The sequence below is a fragment of the Ursus americanus genome, chromosome 5 (genome assembly GCF_024610735.1).
Source record: "Ursus americanus isolate L20-20 chromosome 5, mUrsAme1.1.p, whole genome shotgun sequence".
Classification (NCBI taxonomy): Eukaryota; Metazoa; Chordata; class Mammalia; order Carnivora; family Ursidae; genus Ursus; species Ursus americanus.
Genome location: NC_142131.1, coordinates 58,489,520 through 58,517,482, shown reverse-complemented (window position 1 = coordinate 58,517,482; position 27,963 = coordinate 58,489,520). Strand labels below are relative to the sequence as shown.

General features: G+C 47.1%; 1 protein-coding gene and 1 non-coding gene across 2 annotated transcripts; one reads left to right on the top strand and one right to left on the bottom strand.

Annotated features, from left to right (window-relative positions):
- Positions 1–636: 636 nt before the first annotated feature.
- VDAC1 (voltage dependent anion channel 1) lies at positions 637–27,722 on the bottom strand. The gene is made up of 9 exons (XM_045794704.2): positions 27,569–27,722; positions 16,032–16,104; positions 15,466–15,515; positions 14,224–14,376; positions 14,079–14,131; positions 7,918–8,145; positions 3,991–4,141; positions 1,804–1,861; positions 637–829 (listed from the first exon to the last, which is right to left on the bottom strand). Exons 2-9 carry the CDS (start codon positions 16,096–16,098, stop codon positions 738–740), a joined length of 852 nt encoding a protein of 283 aa, XP_045650660.1. The 5' UTR covers positions 16,099–16,104; positions 27,569–27,722; the 3' UTR covers positions 637–737.
- On the top strand, positions 10,264–10,367 carry LOC123790616 (U6 spliceosomal RNA). The gene has a single exon (XR_006779144.1). It is a non-coding gene; the product is annotated as a U6 spliceosomal RNA (small nuclear RNA).
- Positions 27,723–27,963: the final 241 nt, after the last annotated feature.

The following is a 27,963-nucleotide window of genomic DNA, read 5'->3' as shown; positions in this document are numbered from 1 at the left end:
AAACGGCTAAAAAATAAACTGAGTGGCGAGAATATAACAAGTCCAATTTAGATTCCGAGTGTTGTCACAATGTGATTACAGTCACACAGACTCTTCCCAGCTCAGAGCTGGGACTCTTAGAAGCTTTTTCATACTCTGGTGCAAGGGCAGAAAACCACCACACGAGAGGGACTTAAGTCCTGAATTCTTGGCTTCATCACATCCGCCTTCTCCACCCCAAAATGGCACGAGAGACAGCTACCACACCCTGCAGACTACTTTTGGTGTAAAAGAGGTGACGGACTGGGGTGGAAACAGGTCAGGAAAATCTGTCTAAAAAAGTCTCTTTCAGATGAGTCTGTACACACCATCAATGAGTCTCTCCTTCATTTGGGTAGGAAACCGAGTTCAATTCTCAGGAAGTCATAATTTCATTCATGTACTCAAATACCAATTAACAAAGTGCCCACAAATTATCAGCTTCCACTTGCAGCCATTTCTAGATAAAAAAGAAACCTGAACTCTCTAGAGGGGCCACCAAGCTCCCCCCAAGTCTACAGCTGAAAGGACTTTTTGTGGAATTGGGTTTCTTCTGTACCTCTGAAAGGGTAACACCTTAAAGCTGAATCATCTTTAACCTGGAGGTCTAACATGATATTTAGCAATACTTGCATCCCAGACATACAACATTAAAAGGTACACTAAATTCTGAAGGTAGCTATGCTCAAAATAGTTTAAAATTAAACGATTGTATTCACTTATGCCTGAAATTCCAGTCCTAGACCAAGCTTGTGGCCGCCAGCATTGACATTCTTGCCATCCAGAAGAGCCGATAGCGTCAGTTTGATACCTGCAGGGGGAATGGGAAAGAGGGAGAGGAAAGAGGGAGGGAGGGAGGAGAGGAAAGATAAGAAAGGTCAGCACACAGAAGAAGAAAGGTTAACACAGGGAGGCATGCCAAAGCTCGCTGGCCAGACCACAGCCAATTCAGAACCTGCTTCAGCTGTGTGTGCTCAGCAAGGCAAAACCACATGGCCCGGGAATGCCTCTTACTGATCACTGTCGGACTAATTAATTGGTGGCCTGGAATGAGCTTATAAAACAGTAAGTATTATTCCACAGCCCTACCCAAATCCACTCTAGGAAGTCTACTTTCCTTTGTCCTCTCATGGCCCCCTACTACAGTCATCTCTCTACCACTAGCACCAGGCACAAAACTTCTTCAGCAAAAGTACTTTGAAATGAAACCCAACCATGAACCAGACTCCAAGGTCTCACACTCAGCGTGCACACAAGCACACACACATGCACACAACTGGTATTTTCCCTACAGTAGCTTGATTTTGCCATCATGTAATATTCGATTTCTAGAGTTCAGAGACCCAACTTGACCAAACTAACCCCAAAGTGGTACCGTCTCCTGTAGTTCTAACACACCAGGGACTGGTCTAGCCAACTGTGCAGAGGAAACCCACAGGACAGTTACAAGTGAGGATGATCTCTGCGCTAGTTTTAAGAACCTGCTGGAAATAAGTATCAAGCATTATATACACACTGGGAAAGACAGATGGAAAAAAATAACCGACAGTGTAATGTATGTTAGCCTTGGCCTTTTTCTCTCCTACTTACTACTTCTATTCTCCAAATGTTTTATAATGACTCTGTATCCTTTTATAAACATTTCATTATAAATCTTTATATACACTCAACTATAATGTACAATACAGGCATTATATAAACAGTAACATAAAGCAACAAACCAGCACTCCAATTTTTCTTTAAGGCAAAGAACTAATTTCACTAATTTTCACAAGCAACACATACCTGGCTTTAGGGTCTGAGTGTATCCTAAACCTATCAGGCTGGAGTTGTTCACTTTAGCCTAGTCAAGGAAAAGAACAGACAGAGTTGAAATTGTTAAGTACTTTATGTTTCCATCTCTACAACGAGTAAGAGCTTTGTAATCAACCAACCCTGGACTTCAGGATCAAATTCTCTTTTCTCATGACCCCTCTGTTTATGGGATTCATTAAATTCAACACGAAATATATCAAATCTGAGAGCTAAGTCTCAGAAAAGAAACTCAAAGAGTCAACACAACTGTCAATTAAAAGGAAATTATTATTTAAATTTGATTCCTGAAGGTATGAATGCCCAACTTCATTTATACTGAGTGGGTCTGTATTTAAGTTACAACAGGTGAAGACACTTTCATTTGTGGCCAGAGAAATATAAGCCTTCTTACATGGAAGATTTCTTCAAAATCTATTTGTTAGGATAAGGGAAAACAGAGCAAATGTCAGATGGAGTATTTGAGGTTTTTTGTTTTTTTTTAAAAGGCATACATTGTTAGAATTTTCCCTTCATGGGGGCACCTGGGTGGCTCAGTCAGTTAAGCGTCTGCCTTTGGCTCAGGTTATGATCCCGGGGTCCTGGGATCCAGTCCTGCATCAGGCTCCCTGCTCAGTAAGGGAGTCTGCTTCTCCCTCTGCCTCTGCCCGTGCTCGTGCGTGCTCTTTCTCTCTCTTGCTCACTCTCTTTCTCAAATAAATAAATGAAATTAAAAAAAAAAAAAAAAGAATTTTCCCTTCATGAAAAAGGGAAGCAAAAACCATAGTGACATGAAGGTGGTTCAGCATTGCCACGCCTGAATTCAAAATGAATATTAGAGCAAAAGAATGACTTAGCCAGTCACTTAAATTTCAGCACTTAATGAATGCTGATTAATAATTAAGTTCAGGGGCGCCTGGGTGGCTCAGTCGGTTAAGGGTCTGCCTTCAGCTTAAGTCATAGTCCCGGGGTCCTGGCATCGAGCCCCAAGTTGGGCTCCCTGCTCAGCAGGGAGTCTGCTTCTCCCTCTCCCCCTGCTTGTGCTTGCTCTCTCTCTCTCTCAAATAAATGAAATCTTTTTAAAAAATAATTAAGTTCAATAAAGCAGCTGAGTCAATAATAATTTTGCCCTCATTCTTCTGCCTGAGTTGCAGGGAAATCTGGGCCTCTCCCTGGCCCCTTTCTGGTGAAACAAGGAGAGGTCAGCAGCAGAGCGATCTCCAGCCATGAGAACACTGAGTCCTGGAAAAAGCTGAGGCTGTCAAGGTGCATGTTTTCTGCTTGAATGCTGTTTTCAGACCTGACAACTCCCATGAGAAAGAACAAAGCAGCGGGAAGGAAGACCTTCTGGCAGACAGTGCCCTATCTGGCTCTTCCTTTTTGCTTATCCCACCTAATTACTAAGGCCCCTTTTCCTTTGTTTCTAAGCGCTTAACGAGAAGGGAGCCAGATTCAGATGCCATTTCAGACTTCAAATGGCCTGTTTGTAAATTACATAAGGAGCATCCTGCAACACAAGATTTCCTCATTCCACCCCAAAAGGGATGCAACTAGCAATGCCCTGTGACAACAGAGATGAGTTCACAGGATTTAATGCAAAAACCGTGCAGCAGCTAAGGGTCTGTGGGCAATGCCAGTGAGTCTGCAAGATCAGATGCCAACTGCTAAACGCCAGGGCCTGGTTTCTTAATATCCAATATAGGAGAGCTGGGCAAGAGAATGAGAAACAAGAAGGAAAATGAACATTTAAAACCTTCAGGTTCAAAGTAAACCCCTTTACAGTCTGCAGGAGGAACAAGAGCTGATTAGGGGAGGGGGCTCCCCAGCAATCCATCAAGTCCTGGTCCCAGCACTTACCAACCGTCTGCCCCATCTGCCCTCCACCTCTCTGAATTTCCAGTTCCTCGTTTGTGCACAGAGGGTTGGGATGATCATTTTTTGAAAAGGCGCCTACCTCAAATGGGTTGTGTAAGAATTAAACACAGTAACCCACATATAACGGGCTGCACGCAGCGCCTGGCACCCACAGTCAGAACTATTACTATTAGCACTTTCCTCATTTCAAGCTCTTTCCACAGGGAGAAAATCTCTAGCCCAAGCATGCAACCTCGGCAGTCCAGAAGGATGCCAACCCCACCATCAGGTGGAGCCTGGCCAATGCAGGATTCCACCGGTACTCACCGAGAAGCAGGCGTCAGGGTCGATCTGATACTTGGCCGCTATTCCAAAGCGAGTGTTACTATTTCCTGCTGTCCAGGCCAGATTGACAGCAGTCTCTAACTTCTTGTTCACCTTCTGATAAATGGAGCCACCGAACTCTGTCCCATCGTTTCTGCAAACAAGCACAGCACAGATGCTAATCCACCCTCAAAGGCAGGCTGCAACTGGGCACAGCTGTCCAAATCTAACAGAGGACAGGGATGCTGTAAATGAACCAAAGTGATCACAAAACGGGTACCCAACTAGGGAAAAGTCTGATAGGAAGGGAACAGACGCTAGCGTTGGGAATGTTCAGAGGAAGGGAAAGGCTATTTGAACCATCACTAGGAACACCCAAAGGCAGGAAGCTCAGGCTGCATGGAACTTGAAGCTTGCTTCCAAAATATTCTTTAAAATAAAAGCAGCAACGGCGCACCTGGGTGGCTCAGTCAGTTGAGTGTCCAACTCTTGATTTCAATTCAGGGCGTAATCTCAGGGTCGTGGGATGGAGCCCTGAGTCGGGCTCCCCGGCTCAGCAGGGAGTCTGCTTAGGATTCTCTCCCTCTGCCCCTTCCCATTTGCACTTTCTCTACATAAATACATACATACATATAAATAAATAAAATCTTTACTAAAATAAATAAATGAATAAAGGCAGCAAGTAAGACCTTGGGATTCTGGGGGGGTTTCTGTTTTTGTTTTTTTCTGCTGCTACTGCTAATGTCATTACTTTTATAAATGTGCCTATGATAACAATAGTAAGGAAATAGAAGCAAATGAGAAGAGAACACAGTCAGAAACGGTAAGAAAGGCTGGGCCACTCGCATTTTTCAGGAGGCAGGTTATAGCCCATAGCAACCCCAGCTGCAGCCACTGCTGTGAAGACACAGCCAAAAGTGACCCAGGCTCCTTGGAGGTGCAGCGATGACAAAAGAGTTTAACCTGCAATTCAGACTTGTCCACCTGTGTGAAATTCTTGGCCCAAACCTCCAGTATCTCCACAGTTCTGATGCGATGAAAAGGAGCTACTTGGTGCATTACAAAATGTCTCATCTTTCAAAAACGGAATGAAACTCAATTGGGGCAAACGCCTTCCTCTCTTCCGAACACACCAGACTGACGCCAGCCTCTGGAAATAGCCCCCATTCCCTCCTTCACATTCTTAACGTGAAACAGTATCAAAGTTCTGCCTCATCACTTTGGGTGCTTCGAGTAGAAAATGTCATCGGAAACTAGTAAGGCAGAGCCCACGTGCTTTGGAATTCAGCAAAGAGCTCAGAACTCACTAACCCAAGGAAAAATTGTTGCTGATTCATTGCAAACTCTGCTCCTCACCAACACAGTCTCTCTGAAGTAGATGTTCGTAAGTACATTCTAAATGCTCACGTTTTCCCTGAAATCCAGCCACATAGACATCGTGCTTCCAGTACGTACAGGTTGAACCCCTCATTCACAGGGAATCCTAACGTCTTCAGAGCTGAGTATGCTACAAAATAGCAGCCTGTCACAAACAATAGATTTTTGAGTGATTTTAGTACAACTGAAATAGGAAAATTTTCTTGGGCTCACGTGTTTGTCAAAAAAATGTTAGTTTCTTTCAATATATTCTAAAACCGGCAACACTGCCTTCCTGTACTGAGCTCTCAAAACCATAAACAGAGGGAAGTCATTGTTCAAATTCAACTGTATAAAGCACAAAGAATGTCTATTACACATCGGGGCCTCCACAAGCACCAGGGCAACCCAGATTAGCTGTGTCAGCTGTCTCCATGCCAGCTAAAAATAAACCATGTCCACTTATTAAGAAATCAGGTATCTGAGGCTTAGGTATGTGGGGAAAACAGCTAACAGCTGCTGTTATTCCTAGAACTGGTGCCAATTTCCAATTCCAAACCAAGAAAGACTTTCCATTTCAGTCAAAACTCTAACTTAAAGAACCCTTCTATTGCTTGTGCTGTTCTTCCTGTGACATTTTTGTATGTTACCTTTTTTTGAATTTATGTATCTTTTTTTACTTTTCTGGTGTATATTTCTATGGATTTTAACACATGTACAACCACCACTACAATCAGGATACAGAACAATTCCACCACCCCCAAATCTCATACCACCTCTTTGTAGTCACACACTCCCCCTGACAACCCAGGAAACCCTGGACTGTCCTTCACTGTGGTTTCCCTGTGATTTTCTAGTTTTAAAAAAATTCACAAATTATATTAATATCTGTTATGTTATATTAATTCTGTTATGTTAATTATATTAATTAGAGTAGTCCTCCATTATCTGCAGAAGGTATGTCCCAAAACCCCCAGAGGATACCTAAAACCACAGATAGTACAGTACTGAACCCCTGTATATACTATGTTTTCTCCTACACATACATCCCTGTGACAAACTGAATGTATAAATTAGACGCAGTAAGAAATTAGCAACAATAACTTCTAATCTATTTTAATAAAATAGAACAAGTATAACAATATACTGTAATAGAAGTTATATGAATGTGGTCTATTTCTAAAAATAGAAGTTATATGAATGTGGTCTATCTCTAAAAATACATTATTATACTGTATACGCCCTTCTTGGTTTTTTTTTTGGGGGGGGGACAGGCAGAGGGAGAAGGAGAGACAGAATCTTAAGCAGGCTCCACGCCCAGTGCAAAGCCTTACATGGCGCTCAATCTCACGACCTGACCCCAAATCAAGAGTCGGATGCTTAACCAACTGAGCCACGCAGGCGCCCCAGTATACAACCTTCTTGGGATGATGTGAGATGGCAAAATGCCTACACGATGGGTGAATGACACAGACATATGATGCAGCGTCAGATTACTACCGACCTTCTGCAATACATCAGAAGGAGAATCATCTACTTCCAGACTGTGGTTGACTGTGGAACCATCAACTGACATCATGGAAAGTGAAACAGCAGATAAGGGGGAACTACTGTATAAAAATTCTTTTAAAAAGTTTGTAAATAGAAATGTTATTAGATCTTTAAGAAGTCACTTCTTTAGTGACCTCTAGTGGAAAGAAAGAAAATTGGTAAAGCTGTCCCCGACTTGTGCCACAGGTTAGTTGCTCCTGCCTAAGAGAATTTTAGACTGAAATGTGCATTTCCATTCACCTAAATCAGCAGCACTCCACTTAACTCCCAAGGTTGATGACAAGTGGCTCTCTAACCTAATCTGCGCTTTTCTCTCCCCTTCCCGTACTGTCCGGTAATTAATTAACTTTTGCATGCTATGCCATGTGGAAAAGACGCTATGCGACTGAGATCATCGTCCCCTAACCTGTCTCTCAGATCTGCATTTCATTAAGCACAGCAACCTGACCTCAGGCATCACAGAGAAAGAGTGGCACCTTTCCCTGCCATTTTCTTCTTTTTTTTTTTTTTTAAGATTTTTATTTATTTATTTGACAGAGAGAGAGACAGCCAGCGAGAGAGGGAACACAAGCAGGGGGAGTGGGAGAGGAAGAAGCAGGCTCCCAGCAGAGGAGCCTGATGTGGGGCTTGATCCCAGGACCCTGGGATCACGCCCTGAGCCGAAGGCAGACGCTTAATGACTGAGCCACCCAGGCGCCCCTTCCCTGCCATTTTGTTACTAAAACTGAAAGGTGCTCCAATGTCCACAAAAGGGCACTAGCAGGGAAGCGACACTCCTCCGAAGGACATCATGCCACTGCTGTAACTGATCAGTCATTCCGTAGGTACCAGGGACAACAATGACTCTAGAACACGAAGAACCTAAGCCACTTCCGGAAATGGGCAGGTGGGAAACAGAGAAATACCAGCAGGCCATTTGGCTCATCTGATTCCAACACACTCACCTGGAAGTGATTAAAAATGGAGCTTGAAAAGCAATCTCCCTTCTGCACACACTCACACACCACACTCGTGCACACTTACACGTTAGTGTGGAGCTGGAACTCGTCAGTCTTGTAGCCAACCGCAAAGTTGCTCTGGGTCACTCGAGACTTCGAAGTCTCAAAATTCATCTGGTAGCCGGCCAGCCAGCCTTCATAGCCCAGCACCAAAGCGCCCCGGACCGAAGGACCGGCAATGTCGAAATCCACGTCGCAGCCCAGGTTGATGTGCTCCCGCTTATACCCTGTCTTGATTTTAGCATTTTTTTTCCTGAAGGAAAAGAAATTGTGTTAAGATCACAAGCTGACTCACCTTGCAACAACCATACCAAGAAGTACCAAAAAATTGCTTTAAATCCCAGTTTATATACAGGGATGGGGGGGGCAAGGTCTGGGCCCAGATCTCCCTTACGCAGCTGCTGTGGCCACAATGGCAGAACACAAGCTCTCTACCCAGAATCGAGTCTGCAGAAATGCCACAACAATGAAGTTGAGAGCAGAGGCAGGGAAAGCTTGGGGGAAAAAAGCGCTAAGTAATTTTCTTTTACTAACCTCTCCCTATGCTTTATGTAATGGCCTACATGGGCATTTATTAGGGAGAATGCCACCATGTAATTATGAAACAGATGTTGCTTTGCTATTCTCCAAGTCTATGAGAAAGATACGGTGTATCTGTCATGAAGGCAGCTATCTAAACAGCAGCTTTAAGGAGATGGCTGCTTTCTTACTCTGTGGCTCACCATGTAAGTAAAGAGAGAAACAAATACTGGAGGGATCCCTTCTAAGTAAATAGAACAGATAGCTTTTAATTCAGTATTCATGAGATCCCAATGAGTATATATTTCAGAGACCTGGGTACTGATGTGCAACCTGGGGCCCTGCAGTCATGGGGGCTGGGAAGCTCTGAGAGACAGGACAAGTTCACAGGTCTTGTCTGCTAATCCCAGATTTGCATACGACCAGATGGTGCCACCTGTGCCTACTGCTCAGGAAAGGTAGGTGAGTCATGTCACCTGCAAATATATTACCATGCCTTTACCAAAGGTCAACGTGGGAGACAAGACCACACCTACCCAATAAAATTTAGACAATTTTCTGTTATTCAGCTACAAAATGGACCAGAGATGCGATCTGCACAGCCTTGCCCACCCCAATTTCATTCACACCAAGATTAAAGCTTCAGCCCCAGCACCCAGACTCTGGACTCTAAATACCATTCTCTCCCAAAAGGCACCAGTGCTCCTTGGAGAAATAGCAGACTACGGCTCAGGACAGGCAATGTGCGAGGTGAGCTTGAAGCATTACCAAAGCTATCAACGACTGTTGGGGTTGGTGCACAATGACTTGAGAGCTAGCCTGAAGAGACTCCCAAGGGATTCAAACAGGAAACAATGAGCTCATCTTTAAGAATAATACCAGCAATGGATTGAAACATAACAAATATGTTTAAATCTATGAATTTTTCATATTGACACTTAAAACACACACATTAGTCATCTTCAGAAACCAGAGAACCAAGGTGTTACTTTGAAACAATAAACTAAAAAGGAAGCAAACATTTATTCCACCTTTCCTACACTAACTCTGTCTCAAGGTAACCAATAGGTTACCTTGAGAAGTTTCTTTTTATTGAAATAGTCTTGCTAATACATGAAGAATGAGTGATTAAAGTAGAATTACCAATTTGTAACCCCTAATGAATGAATTGTGAATAGCACTAACATACAAAGAACGAACCAAGCCTTCTATGTCCAAGTCATGGAAGCACGGAGCACCACTTGTATTTTACCACCCCCGCCAATGGACTCTAAAGGCAATGAAGCCTCTGACTTACCAATTAACAGTAAACATGGCAGACAGAGGAACAAGTTAAATGGCACCAAAGAGATGCAAACAGCAAAATTTAGTCTATATGTAATCTTACAGGACAAATGATCTAGTTTCAACAAATAAATTGCAAAGGGAGGGAGGGGGGAAGGAGGAGGAGAATCTAAAAATTAAAGAATTTAAAGCAGCCATATGTACCAATTTTTGCAATTTTGCATGGACAATTTTTGATTCTTTAAAAAAAATGAAATCATGTAAATGTGATTAGGCTAGAGATTTAACAGTATGACAGAATTATGATTAATTTTTTACAATATAGTCATACTGTGGTTATACTTTTTTAAAAAGGAATCATATTGTGCTTGCTTCAGCAACACATACATTTTTTTTTAAAGATTTTATTTATTTATTTGACAGAGATAGAGACAGCCAGCGAGAGAGGGAACACGAGCAGGGGGAGCAGGAGAGGAAGAAGCAGGCTCCCAGCGGAGGAGCCTGATGTGGGGCTCGATCCCAGAACGCCGTGAGCCGAAGGCAGATGCTTAATGACTGAGCCACCCAGGCACCCCCAGCAACGCATATATTAAAACTGAAGTGATACAGAGAAGATTAGCATAGCCCCTGCACAAAGATGACATACAAATGCACAAAGTGTTTCCTATCTTTAACTCTAGGGAACAAACTGATGGTTACCAGAGAGGAGGGGGTAAGAGGATGGGAGGGCACTGGTTGTGATAAGCACCAGGTAATGAATGGAATTGCTGAATCACTATATTGCACACCTGGAACTAACATAAGATTATATGTTAACTAATAAGAATTAAAATAAAAACTTAAAAAAAAAGAATCTTACCACTTAAAGATACATATTAAAATATTTACAGATGAAATTACGTGACAACTGTTATTTACCTCAAAATAATCTGAGGGAGAGATTATGAATGTATAAATAAAACATAATTGGTTCTGGTTGATAATAACTAAAGCTGGGTGATGGGAACATGATGAGGGCTTAACATACCACTCTGCTTTTTTTTTCTTCTACTTTCTTTTGTATGTTTGAAATTTTCCATATCAAAAAATTTAAGGTTAAACATTCCAAGTCGTCAATGACATGAGAATTTCAGACGTCATGGCTGAAAATAAAGCAGACGCCACTCATAAATGACAGTGACGCTTGTAACTTTTGCTCAAGTTGCTTCAGTGCATTTTCTCAAGCTTTGAAGGAAAGGAGTAACAACCAAACAAATTCTCTCTCAAGAGGAAAAACTCAAAATAAACCTATTCTGGTCTGCCTGCTCTTTGCAGGAAGAAGCCTAGGTTTTGGCTTCTCCATCGGGCACCATGCTAGTGGTGTGACTGATGAAAGACAGCTGCTCAGAGGCTGACATTTAGAAAGAGAAGGAGACCAAGAACTATAAGAACGAGGCATCTTATAACCACCAGGTAAAAAGCTGCTGCCGACCACGAAGTGTGCTGCCTGGGGCAGGACCTCCGAACAGTGGTGTGCACCAGCCACACCGGACCATGCACACAGTGCCTCCCTTACACTGTCTCAGGGAATTCCAGCCAGGAGCACAAAGCCCCCAGAGAATGGGCAGTGCTGGGGCAGTGACTCAGGTTTCTCTCCAGGTTCCTGCTCTCATGTAACACTCCACATCTTTGGAGTTCTCCCTCTTACAAATATTACTGGGATTTTTTTTTTAAAGCTATTTCATGGTGCTAACTTGGCAAGCACCTGAGCGAGGCATGACTCTGATTTCTGGTTAACAAGCTGGCTTTCTTCTGTGATGGGTACCCAGCGTGGGTGCTGGTCCATAGATCAGTCTGCAGCCTCATCCATAATGTGGTCCATGCTCAGCTCCCTACAGAAGCCAGGATGCTTTCCCAGGCTATCCCCCTCAGTAGCTCTGGAAAGCCAGCTTCCATTTCCAATCTCCATCAAGTCATCAAAACTTGCCTCAAATACCCAGGAGCAATACGGACACAACGCCATTCTTTTATAAAAGGAACTGAAGCTCCTTGGAGAAACAAGCAGAAGATGAGCCTGGTACCTCTTCTGAAGTAGAGCTCAAAAGAAATGATAGCAGAGTATAAAACACAAGGATGTCGGCTTGGAGGCATGCCCAATGGCCATATCTAAAACAAATGAGTATAAAATATATTATGGTAATGGATTATAACTCACAGAATAAATGTCGATGGATCCATACTGATATAAATAATTGATTAAATTAATAGATGGAGGAGAAGAAAGAGCTCTCCCTTACAGCAGAATCCCAATTAATAAATGCAGAAGGAATGATGGGAAGAGAAAATCACCATTTGCCAAACGTAACTGCTGCAGACAAGAATCACCAGTTGAGGGGTGCCTGGGTGGCTCAGTGGGTTAAGCATCTGCCTTTGGCTCAGGTCGTGATCTCAAGGTCCTGGGATCAAGCCCTGCATCAGGCTCCCTGCTCAGTGGGGAGCCTGCTTCTCCCTCTCACTCTCTCCCATTCCCATGTGCGCTCGCTCTCTCTCTCCCTCTCGAAGGGAGGGAGGGAGGGAGGGAGGGAGGGAGGGAGGGAGGAAGGAAGGAAGGAAGGAAGGAAGGAAGGAAGGAAGAATGAATCACCAGCGGATACTATCCTTTTTACCAAAGGATAAGAAACAGAATACCTGCATAGTCTCAAAGTATTTCCCAAGATACTTATTTACAAAGAGAAAAATAGCTTCACAGAGAAACCTCACAAACACCGCTTATCAAGTGATCAAAGTTAACGTCACTAGTAATGAGGCATACTGACATCTATGCCCTGACATCACACACTAAGAAAGACAGAACACAACATCACTTCTGTGGCTGTGAAAAATGCATAACCTGAGTTCACCATGAGGAAACATCAGACAAATCCAAATCAAAGGATTCTACAAAATAATTGGCCAATCCTCTTTAACACTGTCAAGGTCATGAAAGACAAAGACTATGTCCCAGATTAGAGACGACAAAAGAGATTTGACAACTAAATGCGATCTAGTATCCTGAACGGGATCATGGACCAGAAATAAGACATGAGTAGGACAACAGACTAGTTAACTGTGTGAAAGCCATATAAATTTCCTGGTTCTGATCACCATATCGTAGTCGTGTAAGATGTTAACATTAGGAAAAGCTAGGTCTAGGATATAAGGGAACTCTACACCCTACTTGTACAACATTTTTGTGTATGTTAAGTATAAAATTATTTCAAAATAAAAAGTCAAATTAAAAAAAAATGTTCCTCATGTATATTGCTGTAGGACCTGGAGACTTCTTTGCAAACCTCCCAAAGGTAATGGGAAATCCCGTACAAATTCCAAAGTGTGCCATCTCCGGGCAGCAGGCAAAGTCTAGGCAGCAAATTCAAGCATGTGAGCACATCCTCGTGCCCTGCATGCTATCAGAGAGTCTCTCTGGGTAACCTCTCCCATCACGGCAGGGTGCCTGCAGGGAAGTGGGCAAGCAAGAAAGCAATGCTCCTGTGCGAGAAACTATAGCAGAGATGAGAACAAGAGTAAATGCAGCTCCTGCCAATGGTCTTCACGTCATCCGTAACAAAGTTACAGAAAGACTATAATCTCCAGAGACAGAAGCCCTGTCCGCCCAGTCCCTTGAGGTTTCCCACAGGCAGTACCGGCTCTGAACTCAGCAGACCCTTCCTCTAAAACACATTTGTCAGAAGGGAAGAAAAGAAATAATACAGAATGGCAAAAGATGAGACTCATAAACGCCACTAAATGTACACTTAAAGACTGCAGAGCTGGTAGATTTTACACATGTATTTTATTACAATTTTTAAAAATTAAAAATGAAATTTAGTACATGCCCTTGAGCCTGTCAGCAATATGCAAAACAACCTTCCCCAGGTTTAAGAGACCTACTGCTCAGAGGGGCGGGGGGGAATGTGTGCCCCTTCTCGCCACTTTGAAAACCTCCCAGGAGCTGCAACAACCAACATACCATCTTGCCTCCTAATGAGCCAATAACTGTCAAGCCTAACTGGTTTGTGGCTGGGGGGCACGGGGCAGAAAGTGCAGCCTCAGGAGCCACCCCACAGTCAGAAGCCACAGTCTCTCGGTGCTCCTAAGTAGAAAGCTGGGGAGAGGACCCTACCAGCCTGAAAACTGGGGGCGGCAACAGTGCTCGCTTAGCCCCTGCTTCCAAACATCGCCTGCTGCCCTACAGCCTTGGCCATTTGCAACAGCAGCAGGCTCACTCACATGAAACAGCACTACTGGACCACAAGTCCTGCAGCCCGCCACAATGGAGGCCTGGAGAACCGCAACAGGCAGCCCAGAACCTTACCGTAACACACAGCTAAATGTCCTGGCTAAGAAAACATAGGAGATTCTTACCCTGTGTTTGGTGAGAAGGATGAATCAAAGGTCAGCTTCAGTCCACGTGCAAGCTGAATGGAAAAGAAATTTGCCAGGTTTAGTCAAAAGGCAGGGCAACAGATGTCAGTGAATAAAACTATGTCTTTTCCCAGGTGACCATTACCTGATCTTCCACAGTGATCTCTGTGCCTAGTGTGTTGTCAGTGTTCCATTTTTCTGTAAACGTCAAACCATATTCGGTCCATCTGTACTTGGTTTCTAGACTGCCCGTCACTTTGGTGGTCTCAGTGTTGGCTGAACCTGAGCTTGTAAATTCCTTTAAAGGAGAGAGAGAGTCACAGCCTGTATGCCAGCAAGACGCCACCCTAAAAAGAACGTACTTCCACTTATGTAGGGATGTGTGGGGACAAGAGCTACTCCTATAATTCAATTCAATATTTAAATACAGATGGGGCTGAAGTCTGTTGATTAAAGGACTCTTTTGGGGAATTCTTTGTCAGGAGACAGCTTCCTTCCTCCCTGGTAATGCTTTCGTCTAGACAGGAAGGCAATCCCCCTTCCATCCTAATAGAACAAGCATTGAGCTGAAGATGACACCGCAGCAGATGAACCCCAAAACTTCCTCCTTCCAACAACTGCTGCACGCACAATTTAAAAGGGGCCACTAAAGGGGCACCTGGGTGGCTCAGTCAGTTAAGTACCTGACTCTTGGTTTCGGCTCAAGTCATGATCTCAGGGTCCTAAGATCGAGCCCCACTGTCTTCGTGCTCCCAGCTCAGCAGGGAGTCTGCCTGAGATTTTCCGAGATTCTCTTTCTCTCCCTCTGCCCCTCTCTGGCTTGTGCACGCACTCTCTTTCTCTAAAAAAATAAATAAATCTTTAAAAAAAATAAAAGGAACTACTATGATTTTTTTTTATAATTATGTGGCACTGAAAACAGGTCAATTTTTTTTACTGAAGATTTTTATTTATTTACTTGAGAACGACAGAGAGTGTGTGCACAAGTGGAGGGAGGGGCAGGGGGAGAAGCAGGCTTCCCGCTGAGCAGAGGACCCCCCCCCCAACACAGGGCTCGATCCCAGGACCCTGAGACCATGACCTGAGCTGAAGTCAGACGCCTAACCAACTGAGCTACCCAGGCACCCCCAACACAAGTCGGTTTTAAAATAAGAAACAAGGAAAAATAAAACTGAGGCCTGCCAATGAGTATTAACAGCTGTTAAACTGGGGACCTGTCAGCAGGGTTCCCCCGGACCACCCATCTCATAGAGGATGCAGTGAATTTGACAAGCACAACCCGCTACAATCAAAAAGGGCCTTTCATTTGGCTCTGCCACCCGGAACAAGGCAGTTATTTACCGATCTACAATAAACACCCACACTCCATGTCGGTCAGACAACTTACCAGTCCATTCTCAGATTTTGTTTTCAAGTCAAGTTTTATTAAGCCAAATCCTAAAGAAAGAAGATGGTAAGTGTTACTAGGTTAAATAACTTACTTGAGAGTAGCATTTCTGCCTCCCTTCTGCTGTTCCAAAACGCCATGAGTGTGTAGGGAGCCCATCTCCACTGCTGCCAGCCTACGTGTGGAGCTCAGGTGCCACCAAACGGTGGCAGAAAGAAAAGGCACCCCCAGGGCTCCACCTGCACTCCCAGGAGAATGTAGGAAAAAGGTACGTGACAGCATGAGCACGTGCCTAAGGACAGGCTACATTTAGAACTCACACTCCACTGCAACAGCAGACACAAAGCTGTTCCCACCCGTGGGAGATGAAATCACAATGTCCACTCGTCTGTAGTAATTCATGAGCCTGCTCCCACCGGGTGCACAAACCAAAACTACTAGCCATAGAAAGCTCATCTTATTTTCCAGAACATGGAAGCTCTAAGAGCTGACTGACCCACATCTCTCAAAACGTGGTGGGTAAAATCCCAAGCACGCCAATCCAGCCCGTGAACTGCAACACTCACCGTAACCCTTGGTGAAGACATCCCTGGCAGATTTGCCAAGATCAGCATACGTGGGAGGCACAGCCATCTTCTGCTACAATAAAAGAAACACCAGAAGAAATACATCAGTAATTAGGGAAATGAGTTTTCCATCAATAAAAATTATTAGCTACAATTAACCACCAATAAAAATCATCGGCACAGAGTTCCGGGTGTGCACGGAGAAGCCTTACTATCTCGTGCTTCTCCTTGTATCCAGAGGTTGAGATACCCAGTAAGTTTTGTTGACAGCACATCAGCCTACCTTTAGACCTCTCCTCCTTGGCATCCCCAGGACTGCGCACAAGCCCAGAATATTGCAGGAGTTAGTAAATATCTGCTGAATGAATTAATTACCAAAGACACATTCCCACGAGCCAGCTACTTTACTGAACTGCAGGACTCTTGCCAATAAAAGGTATCTTCTTACAAAATGTCGGCTGCTATGACATTAAATGCACTGAACAGAAATCGGAGCTTTTTCAGGCCCACCTATTTTCCATATGGTTCTGATTTCACTCATTCAACAAAATACTTACAGAGTACCTACTATGTGCCAAAATGAATGTAACTTTTCAAAAAACTTTCCATTTCGGGGAACACATTTTTTGAGTATCGTATTTCTCCCAGAGAATACAGTAAAACCTAACAAGGAGGCAACTCTTCACATGGAAAGAAAAGGAATTACACACACCCCTGGAAAATTAATGCAAACAAACACTGATTGAGCTGCAATGGGACTTTATTTTTAAAACCAACTACGGGGGGAGGGGCACCTGGGTGGCTCAGTCGGTTGAGTGTCTGCCTTCAGCTCAGGTCATGATCCCAGAGTCCTGGGATCCAGGCCTGTATCGGGCCCCTTGCTGAACAGGGAGCCTGCTTCTCCCTCTGCCCCTCCCCCTCCTCATGCCTTTTCTCTGTCTCTCTCTCAAATAAATAAATAAAATATTTAAAATAAATAAGTAAAACCCTCAGAGGCACTTGGGTGGCTCAGTCGGTTGAGCATCCAACACTTAATCTCGGCTCAGGCCATGATCTCAGAGCCCTATGCTCAGCAGGGAGTCTGCTTCTCTCCCTCTCCCTCAGCCCCCCTCCTTGCTCTCCTGTGCTCTCTCTTTCTCTTTATAAAATAAATAAATCTTTATTTTTTTTAAAGATTTTATTTATTTATTTATTTGACAGAGAGAGGGGCAGCAAGAGAGGGAACACAAACAGAGGGAGTGGGAGAGAGAGAAGCAGGCTTCCCACTGAGCAGGGAGCCCAATGCAGGGCTTGATCCCAGGACCCTGAGATCATGACCTGACCCGAAGGCAGACGCTTAACGACTAAGCCACCCAGGTGCCCCTAAATAAATAAATCTTTAAAACCAACTATCAAAGCACTACTTGAAATTGCTACATATCACTAAGTCAGTCAACAAGCATTTATTAAACACCTCCATGTTCAAGGAAGGTGAGTAATTCAAATAGTCCTTGCCCTAAGGACCGCACTGTGTCCCGGGGAAGCTTTGCTCTGACGTATTACATACACAGAATTAAAATCCTAATCCAGGGCAGCACACACAGTGTGCTCCATCCAGAAGGAGAGGAGCCCTGAGAAAGCAACCATCGCCTGCACTTTCTCCATTTCTAGAATCATTAGCCTCAATTAGCAGAAATTCAATAAACCCACAGATGGTTCCATTAATATTTAAAATACAGTAAACCAAAAGTGCCAGACTGAATCTGCATATACCCCATCTGAAGTCACATATATATGTACTCACACAAATAAACATCTGCATGGCATGTTCCTAGTAAGTGGGAACCCACTGAAAAGTGGTTCAGGTGACCCCAGGGGGACAGTATCCAAAACGGAAGCCGTGCTGCCGACCTAAGCCTTAACTCCCAAGACACTGCAAGAAGCCCACAGAAGCAATGAGTACACTAGAAAATAAACAACTACAAACTTCCACAATTTTAAACCATAAAATTGTGGTCCAAGTTCCGTTTTACTGTTTTCAGAGGTTGTGCTAATTCTGCCTCACCTCACTTTTGTGTCAGAGCAGAGCAGAGTGGGGCAGCCCAGTGAGCTGTTTACGCTATCCTATTTTTGTTGTGCTTGTTATTTCTTGCACATGATCAAGCTAGAACCATGGATACCTCAGTCCACATTAGGGTCAGGGCACAAAGAACACGGGGGAAGATCCATTTTAGGCTGTCTCCTTTGGCTGTTTCCAGTCTGGGCACACCCCTCTCCTGACCTGTTCATCTTCCACCACAAATAAACCTCACAGACACATCCAGCCCTGGGACAGACCAGGAAACCATCCACCAGGTCCTCCAGAATACCCCCAGCCTGAGGCATATGCTCTGTCCGCAGATGGCCCTGGCTTCTCCCAAGAGAAGCAAAGAAACAGCCCTGTGTCAAAGGCTGACGTAATGTGCCCATCTCAGCTAAGGGCCTGCAACACTCTCCACCCCAAGCAAAGCTAACAGCAATCAGTGGCCTGAGCACCCCTCTTCAGTGCTGCCCTTCCCCCCTGGGTCATGAACACAGCCCCAGGGCGAGGGGCAGAGCAATACAGTGGCAGTATCTCCCGATGAGCTAAGCCCTCCCTGTACCTAAGCGCCAGGGCCTTTCTCAAGCACCCTCTGCTGGCTCTAGGACCCACCTCACCAGACAGGAGCAGCGTTCATATCTGGACTGGCCTGTCCCTCGGAGAAAAGGCAGATCACTCATCATTTAATGCTCCCCAAATACCCTCACTCATCACTAATCCCCAAAACCCAACAAGCAAGGCCACCTGTCAAAAAAAAAAACACTCCACTGCCAGCAACAGCACCCTAAAGGACGTGGCCATTAAAGAGATTACCATCTAAGGACAAGCGAGTTGGGCCGCAGATGGACCCTGGATAAGGCCAGGCTCTCCACGTGGCTGCAGCGCAGCACCTGGCGGGGAGGATCCAAGCTCACTCCTGGACCTGAGGAAACACCCACCAAGGAAGGCAAGACAATGACTGCCCCTTCACTAAAGGCCCCCCAAGTGCTGTGCCACTGCAGTTTCCCCAGTGCTTCTGCGGCAGTCTTCTGCTCTCCCCACCCAGTCTCCTGCATTCATCTAAGGACTCAGGCAAGGCCCGAGGCAGTCCGCCTCTGAGAAGCTCAGCTTTCTTACAACTGACAACAGCACCCAGGAAATGCCCATTTTTGCACAGTTCTCAGCAGCCACTGCAAAAACAATTTTAGTGTAGAAATAATGATTCCCATTCATGTTTTCTCAGGCCGGGACCAGAGGGAAGAGAATGTGGCATCCTGCTTTCTCACATAACCTCCTGCCTGTGCTGACTCGAGGCTGAGCCCGGGCCCCAACCCCTACCTCCGCCCAGATCAGCTCCAAATCGCTCACCATCTGTCTCTGCGGCATCCACCCCATGTGCCTTCAGCAGCCCAGCCTCTGGAGGCCGAGCACAAAGTGGGGCACTCTGACATAGGAACGCAGCCAGCCCTGGACAGATGGGAATCAGAAGGCTGCCTGGGGAAGGCAAGAACCCAGTTTTCTGCCTGGGTCCCCGAGGATACGTGGGACACAAGGGCTGGACAGGACTGGGCTGAGCAGACCTGCCCCCAGTCACTGATGACTTTGAGAAAGACCACTGAATCACAGCAGGAGAAAGGAGTCCCCGGTATCCCTCCACTGCCTGAGAGCCTACCTACCCACCACACCCTGGCTGACCTTGGAACGGATTATGCAAGCTCCACTCCAGCAGAGGAATGAAAATCCAGCCCCATACTGGAAGCTCAAAGGGTAGAGATAGTGTATCGCCCAGCATGGCCTGCATAACGCTTAGGTAACCTCTGCCGCCTCGGGGGGACATAGCTTCCTTGACTCATCAGTTGCCTGGCAGTGACAGCTGCTTTGCTCCCAGCGCCCCCACCACTCCCACAATGCACACCTACCCCCAAATCACACCCTTGAACTCAAAGCATCCCAGAGCCTGTCATGCCTAAATTTATCCAAAATATGTAAAAAGCTATGTGTCAAAGATGACAAGCCCTGGCACGTAGCAGATATTCAATATAAATGTCTGTTTAATGAGTAAACGAGCAAGGAGCAGGAAAGAATTTTTATAGTAGGAGGGAAAAAAAGAAACTTAGTATCTGACAAGAGCCTCGAAGTAAATGACAATGTAGCCAGGCAGGAGGCTCTCCCTCTTGCAGGGAAGTTGCAGCGGGACCAGGGACAGGGGGCGGAGAGACCCACAGCCAGCACCCTCCACCACCACCGTGGCCTAAGGAGAGCTCAGCTCAGGCTAAGGAGACCGAGTGGCTTCAGAAGTAATCACTGCCACTTCCGACCTCAGAACAAGGCGTGGACTTCATTCTAAGGCCCTCAGGGAACCACTTTAGAGTGAATGACACATCTGCGTTTGAGAGGCTCACCCAACAAACAAACTGGCAAACATGTAAATGAAAACATCCACCGCTGGTGTGGAAAATGGTCACTCCTGTTCACACCAAGCGTTAAGTAGCCCCTTTGGAGACAGCTGCTGGCCTGTGCCTAAGTGGGCATACATTAACCTAGTGGCAATTCTACTGCCAGGAACCGACCCAAGGCACCCAAAGATGTTTCATGAGGATGCTCACTGCAGCATTACTTACAACACACAAGCCAAAGGCAACCTAAGTGGCCATCAACAAAAAAATGAATGAATAAAATTAGAGTCCTCGCAAACTAAGGAGTATCAAAAAGATAATCAAAAAGAATGAGATGGATTTATGCATGGTGGCAAAGCAAGCTATCTTTGATACACAGTTGAACCTTGGACAATACAGATTTGAACAAATCTACTTATATGTAGATTTTTTTCAATAAATACAGTGTAGTACTGTAAATGTATTTTCTCTTATGATTTTCTTTTTAAGATTTATTTATTTATTTAACAGAGACAGCCAGCGAGAGAGGGAACACAAGCAGGGGGAGTGGGAGAGGAAGAAGCAGGCTCCCAGTGGAGGAGCCCGATGTGGGGCTCAATCCCAGAACGCCAGGATCACACCCTGACCCGAAGGCAGACGCTTAACGACTGCGCCACCCAGGCGCCCCCTCTTATGATTTTCTTAATATTTTTTCTCTAGCTTAGTCTACTGTAAGAATATATAACATACATAACATATAAAATACGTGGTAAAATTGACTAAATATTATCCGTATGGCTTCTGGTCAACAGCAGGCTATTAGTAATTAAATTTGGGGCGAGTCAAGAGTTATACAAGGATTTTTGACCGCATGGGGGGTAAGTACCCCTAGCCCCCATGCTGTTCAAGGGCCAGCTGGAGTTAAATGAAAAAAGCAAATCACAGACAATGCGTAATTCCATGTTATTAAAGGAAAACCCTTTTATATACACATTTATATGTTCACACATTTGTGAAGGATGGAAAAGCATGTTGAAAAGCTACAAACCCATCTGCAAATTGTGGCTGCCTGGGGGCTGCTTGGAAAGGAAAGGGGGTTTATGGAAGGAGTGGAGTTAAAATAGGATTTTCCATGTTTATTACACTTCATTATTTAAGTTGCTGGTACATATTGATAATATTTTTTAGGGACAGAAAACCAAAAAATCCACCCAATGTGTGTCAAGTTGCGCTATGTGGCCTTCATGACACCACAGTAAATCACATTCTAAAAGGCTGTTGCAGTACAGCGGCCAAAAGGAAAAGCCGTGTGGAAAGTATCTATCTTGGTTCCAAGAACAGATTCAAACTACACTGAGATGGCAGGGTTAACAGGCAAGGCCTATAGGGGGACCACCTGTGGCTCTGGCCACTCTGACCAGGAGGCAGGAATAGGACAGAGTTCCCTATTTTTAGGGTACATGAGAATCACCTGAGCCACTTGTTCAAAAGCCTCCTTCCCTCCCTTTCAGCCTTTCCCAGCCTAACAAACAGGCAGGACAGCACTTTCTTCTGCAGAGGCAGAAGGATCCAGGTCCCCTCGGAGAGCTAATCACCACTGCAGTGCTTGACAAAGAGAGCAGGGTAGCCTTCAGCTCAGTCAGGAAAAGTCTTCTGAGCAAGATTAACACCCAGTGGGTTGAGAGACAACATCTGCAAGGGCAAGGGTGCAACAGGGCTAGGACCTGAACACCAGGAGCCACCCTGCCATGGCACTTCCCAGCCCATCCCAGTGCCCAGGCAGGAGGGTACAGCAACTACTACAAGGAGCTACGAGCCTGGCAGAGGTTCCACCAGCACCAGCCTCTACTAGCTGTGTTTTAACTTTGCACAAGCCTCTGGTAAACTTAGACTCCCAGGGTCTCATTTTGCCCATCTATAAAACGGGGCTAACAGTAGTGCCTTTCTACTGGAATGACTGCAAAGATGAAGTAAGCAGGGGCGCCTGGGTGGCACAGCGGTTGAGCATCTGCCTTCGGCTCAGGGCGTGATCCTGGCGTTATGGGATCGAGCCCCACATCAGGCTCCTCCGCTGGGAGCCTGCTTCTTCCTCTCCCACTCCCCCTGCTTGTGTTCCCTCTCTCGCTGGCTGTCTCTATCTCTGTCAAATAAATAAATAAATAAAATCTTAAAAAAAAAAAAAAAGATGAAGTAGGTAGGCAGAGCATGTAGGAATGTCTGGCACACAGTGAGTGCTCCAGAAATGGCAGCGCTAATCATAATGCATTATTCTGGATATTCTTTTTTTTAATACTTTATTTATTCATTTGTCAGGGAGAGAGAGAGCACAAGCAGGGGGAGCAGCAGGCAGAAGGAGAAGCAGGCTCCCTGCTGAGCAAGGAGCCCCATGCGGGACTCAATCCCAGGACCCCTGGGATCACAACCTAGGCCGAAGGCAGACACACTTAACCAACTGAACCAATCAGGTGTCCCTATTCTGGATATTCTTTGTTTGCCCTCTGGATCCACTTTCCACCTCTATCCTGATCATTATGGACCTCTATCAAAGGCTATGGTTGGTTTTGGCCAACAGGAGGGACCAGTCAAAGATGGGAGAGCGCGGCTGGGGTACTCGTTCCCTAAGCTCCCTCCCTCCTGGGCCTCAGGTGGGCACTGACTACTTTCCAAGGCCACAGCTCCTGCCAAGGGGCGCCATCCAGGTTCCAAAGGACCCAGAGTGGGGGTGGGGAGACACATCACTTGTCAGGTGCTCCACATTCTGCTCACACTTTTGCAAACGGTCCTTTCATTACACTTTCTTTGATGACCGCACATAAGTGTGCACCTGATTCCTACAAAGACCCTGACCAACATGGCAATCCCTCCATCACCATCACCATCCTGAATTTCCCTTAGAAAGGGAAAATTGTAGGAAAGCCTTTGGTTCTGCTGTTTCTCTTAACAGCATCTGAGGTGGTTTGAGCAGAACTGGGCCAGCATATAGGAGCATCAGACCAGCCAGGGATTAGAATTTTAAAAAAGCACCTCCCCCAACTCTGGGGACCAGGAAAAGCAAGTTCCCCAGTAGGAGGCCAGCCCAGCTCTGAGAGCCCATATATTGGGCCAACACCATCAGAAGCCTCCCCACAGACCCCCATCCCACACTTTCTCACGAAAAAGGCAGCCCCTGGTTAGGTCTACAGGATGCTGGCAAAGCCAACGTCCTGCGCTCTGGTAGCAAGTCTGTGTTCCCAGTGCAGCTGTCCTTCCCTCCCACTCCACGACAGTCTCACACCGGGCAGCCCAGCTTCCTAGCATTGCTTCTATTTTAGAACACTCTGGGAGGCAGGCCACCACCAGCAAAGCCTTCCAGAAGAAACTTCAAGACAATGTAACTGACTTGGGGGCACCCATCAAGGGAAGAAAAGCCCGGGCTGCAGGCAGCACGCCAAGGTCTGAGTCCCAGGCGCACACAGGGTTGCCGCCTGGCCTCAAACTCCTCAAGTTCCCTGGAGCCTCACTACCTGGCTTGACCCAGTGGGGTTAAAACAAACAGTGCTTGGAAAGGTAGATTTGGGAGTCAAGCAGCCCTGAGTTCCAATACCACTCCACAACTCTCTAGATACGTGGCCTTTTTCTTTTTTCTTTTCTTTGTGAGTACTTAATTAGATTGTTAACATAAAATACTTAATACAGGGGCACCTGCGTGGCTCAGTCGTTAGGTGTCTGCCTTCGGCTCCGGTCATAGTCCCGGGATCCTGGGATCAAGCCCTGCGTCTGGCTCCCTCCTCGGTGGGAAGCCTGCTTCCCCCTCTCCCACTACCCCTGCTTGTGCTCCCTCCCTGTCTGTCAAATAAAGTCTTAAAAAAAAAAAAAAAAAAAACTTAATACAGTGAATAGTATCTGGGAGATATGCAACAACCACAGTATTTTGGTAGCGGTTTACATTTTATATATTTCTTATTATAATTACCAATGCTATGCAAGTTATCAAAAGGTCACCCTCAACCACAGGGTCCAGAGTCCTCCCTGACCACAATGAGGTATTGTTCAGCAGAATATTCTCCAGGTCAGTCCTAGAATGCCTCCTACCTCATTGCAGGAAAAACTGACCTTTCTCCTGACACCCAGAGTCATTGTCCTTGCAACAAAGAGGAGTGACTCCACTGACTGCAATCCACTGCAATCCACTGCAATCCACTGACAGCCAGCCTACACCCAGCCATACACATGTTCACTCCGACCAGTGTGAAAGAAGAACACTCCCCCGCTGAACAGCAAATTCTACCTTTCAAAATGCGATCACATCTATTAGCTCGTCAAAGTGGCCCCTTGGTATGGCAACCTCAGTGTGAAACCGCCAGCACTGAAACTAGCCAGGCCACGCCCTGGATCCCAACTCCGGGCTCAAGCCTCCTGACCCATGAAAAGGAAACAATAGTACCTCTCACACAAGGCTTGCAGGATGGTAGATTCAATATCACAGAGCATATGTGAAGCCCCCACGAGGGTGCTGAGCAGGCTCTCAAGAACGACTGTTTTGATGACGATGATCACAGTGGAGACACTGAGGAACAAGACTGACTTGACCTGTGATCCAGTGGCTCACTTCAGAGTGTCGTGAACTCAATGTGCTTTCCGAGACTCTTTCCAGACAGTTCTGGGTAAAGGGCACAGATACCCAATCACCCATACCCCCAGGGAGCAAGCAGTGAAAAGGGGGATTGTGCCCAGGCCCAGCTGAGGATCCCACTGGCCACATTTCCTCAGCGGCTACCAGAGGACTCTGTAGGGAGTCCAAGGCTACAGACCCTCCGAGTACCCTGAGGGGCTGCCTACAGGCTTGGGCTGGCTCTCAACCACACACATCCCTCTCTCAGTCACCACCAACCAAGAGGTCAGGCCATGAGAAATTGCACCAAGGGCAAAGTGAACTGCAGGGCCTTGGGAGCACCTTACCGGTAAAGGTGTGGGTCAACGTCCCTCCTTACCACCAGCTCGAAGCATACTGTCCACATCTGCCTAGCACCCATCAGGACCAGCAGCCCACAGGCAACTCCTCACTATATGGTCCCACTAAGCTGCTGTGTTTGTGTCTACAGATAGTCCCTATTATAGTATAGAATATATTCTATTACAGAATAGGATACAGAAATAAAACTAAGTCATCAACTGAGAGCAGTACCCCCTCCCCAGGGTCAAGCTCACTCTGGACAACTCCCGCAGAAGTTACCAACCCATCCACCATCAGAGAAGGGTAAAGGCAGAGGCCCAAAACCTTAGGGGAAACCATTCACCTGGGTCACCCTCCCCCGCAGGCCCAGCAACACCAGTTCTACAGGTTTCCCACAGGACGTGAAAAGTCACAGAATGAAGGTAACATGTTTAGAGCAGTGATTTCAAATTAGGACACAGTTTTACGTCCCAGCGCTCTAGGGCTGTACATTCCACTGCAGCTCTTGAAACATGTGTGACTCTCTGCTAAGCAAGGCTATTTTCTGGAAGCGAATGAGATGTGTGTCCTTAGAAACGATGTCCAAGATCAAGAGACTACGGTCTGGGCCTGCAGCCACTTACGTTATGTATGCCCATTCAATAATTTCACAAATACTCAACGAGCACCTACTATAAGCCATGTGCTGCAATGCAAAAAACTATCCTTCCATCAGGAAGGGTGAGTTGCCTCTTGGATAAAAAGCAAGAGTGCCTTTACCCCCCCAGACCCTTCTCGCACCTACTGTGCGCCAAGTGGCACCACCCCAGGCACTGAAAACAAAGCTGCACAGGGCTTAAGCCTAACACTGTAAACTCAGTCCAGAGCTGGGGTGGAGAAACAGGGCTAGCCCTGGGCAGTCTGCCCTGGCCTTGCCAACTGAGTATTAGGCAAAGGAAGGGTCCATTCTCTATCCCCCCAAGAGAGGTGAGGCTGGTCAAGGGCTAGGCTTCCCTCAGGTCAAACAGAGCTAGGCTTCCCTCAGCTCTGCACCCACACGCAACTTCCTGCTTCAGCCTGACCTTATCTATCTATAAACTTAGAAGATTTTTCATGAATTATCCTGAAAATTACTCAATGCCTGGCACACAGGTGCTTAGTAATAATGTTTAAAATAACAGTGGCTGGCTCTGTTTATTGAACCCTTTCCAGAACACCACGTGGGGTAAAAATGGTCTGCAGAAGACGGGCTAATCTTCCCAAAAAGCCTCAAGGCTGTCAAGGTTTCTACCGAAGGCTCTGCGTTAACCAACTCATTTCATTCTTCCCAAAAGCCCAACGAAGTAGAGCTATAATTGCTCTTATTCTGGAGATGAAAACTCAGGCTTAGTATCGCCCCGGCTGTGTGACCTTGGACAAGTCACTAGGACTGCAGCCCTGAAATCCAAGGGCCCTGAACCACTTTCGTGAAAGCACCGCCACACTCGGTGAATGAATGAGCAAACGAACCAGGAATCCCTCCTCAGGCCAAGGAGGCCACATCCTCTCCCCGCAGGGCGTCCTCCCCCAAGGCCTAGCCTACTGCCCAGGCCCCAGAAGCCTAAGTCGACTCTCAGCCTCCGGTTCCGCCCCGTAAGAAGCTGGCACCGGCGGACAAGTGCCGGGCGCCAGCTTCTCTGGGCGTGGACCAGACAGGCTGGACAAGGCGTGTGGAGCTGGGAGCGAAGGGCCACGGTCGTCACAGGAACTCATCCCCGCGGCGACGGCATGGCCCTCACAGGTCCGTGGGCCGAGCCCGGCGAGCGTGGGTGGCAGGCGGTCCCCCGCCCGACCCGCGCTGGCGGGCTCCAAGGCCAGAGGGCGCCGCCGGGAAAGGTCACCTAGACCTGCAGCCAGCCTGGCCTTCCCGCAGCGGCCCGTGCCCTTCCGCCCGCACGTCCCCGCAGGCTCGAGTCCCAGCCGCAGGCGCCCCCTGACGTCCGGCCTCCCGCTCCCCCGCCCGCGCCCGCTTGCCGCCGGCCCGCGCGGCCTGCTGTGCCCGCCGCTGACCCGCCAGGCCCGCGCGGGGCGCTCCCGCTCCCTCGGTGGGGCCCGACTCTCGGCCCCTCGCCCACGCCCGCTCCTCCCCGCACCGCCTTCCCCTCAGCTCCCCGGGGCCCGGCCCGCGACCCTGGGCGCCCGCAGAGCGCCGGCCCCTCTCCGAGGCGCCTACCTCACAGGCGGTGGCTGCGGGCTCGGCGGCTGCTACCGCGGGGGCTGCAGCAAGAGGAACCGAGCGAGCGGCTGGGCCGAGGGCGGGACGGCGCGGACGGCGGCGGCGCGGACCCGCCCCAACTCTGCGCGCCGGGACCGGCGAGCTCCGCCCCTGAGCCCGCCCCGGACACCGCCCAGAGCTGGGCCCGGGTCCCCAGCCCCTGCGGGCCGGCACCCTTACCTTCCTGAGCGCTCGGTGCCCGCCGCGGATGCGTGTGCCCACGCGGTGTGCGGGCACGCGTGAGAGCTGCGTGCGCCCGGGCACGGGGACGAGGCGGCGTGAGGGCGGACGTGCGCAAGATGTGTGCGTGCGCGGGGACACGCGTGCCGGCCGCCCGTGCGGACCAGTCTTGG

Coding starts and splice junctions, on each gene's coding strand:
- VDAC1 (XM_045794704.2), bottom strand. CDS start 16,098: ATGGCTGTGCCTCCCACGTATGCTGATCTTGGCAAATCTGCCAGGGAT. Junction 15,516..16,031: donor TGTCTTCACCAAGGGTTACG/GTGAGTGTTGCA, acceptor TTCTTTCTTTAG/GATTTGGCTTAATAAAACTT. Junction 4,142..7,917: donor TTCCAGCTCCACACTAACGT/GTAAGTGTGCAC, acceptor GCTTGTTTGCAG/AAACGATGGGACAGAGTTCG.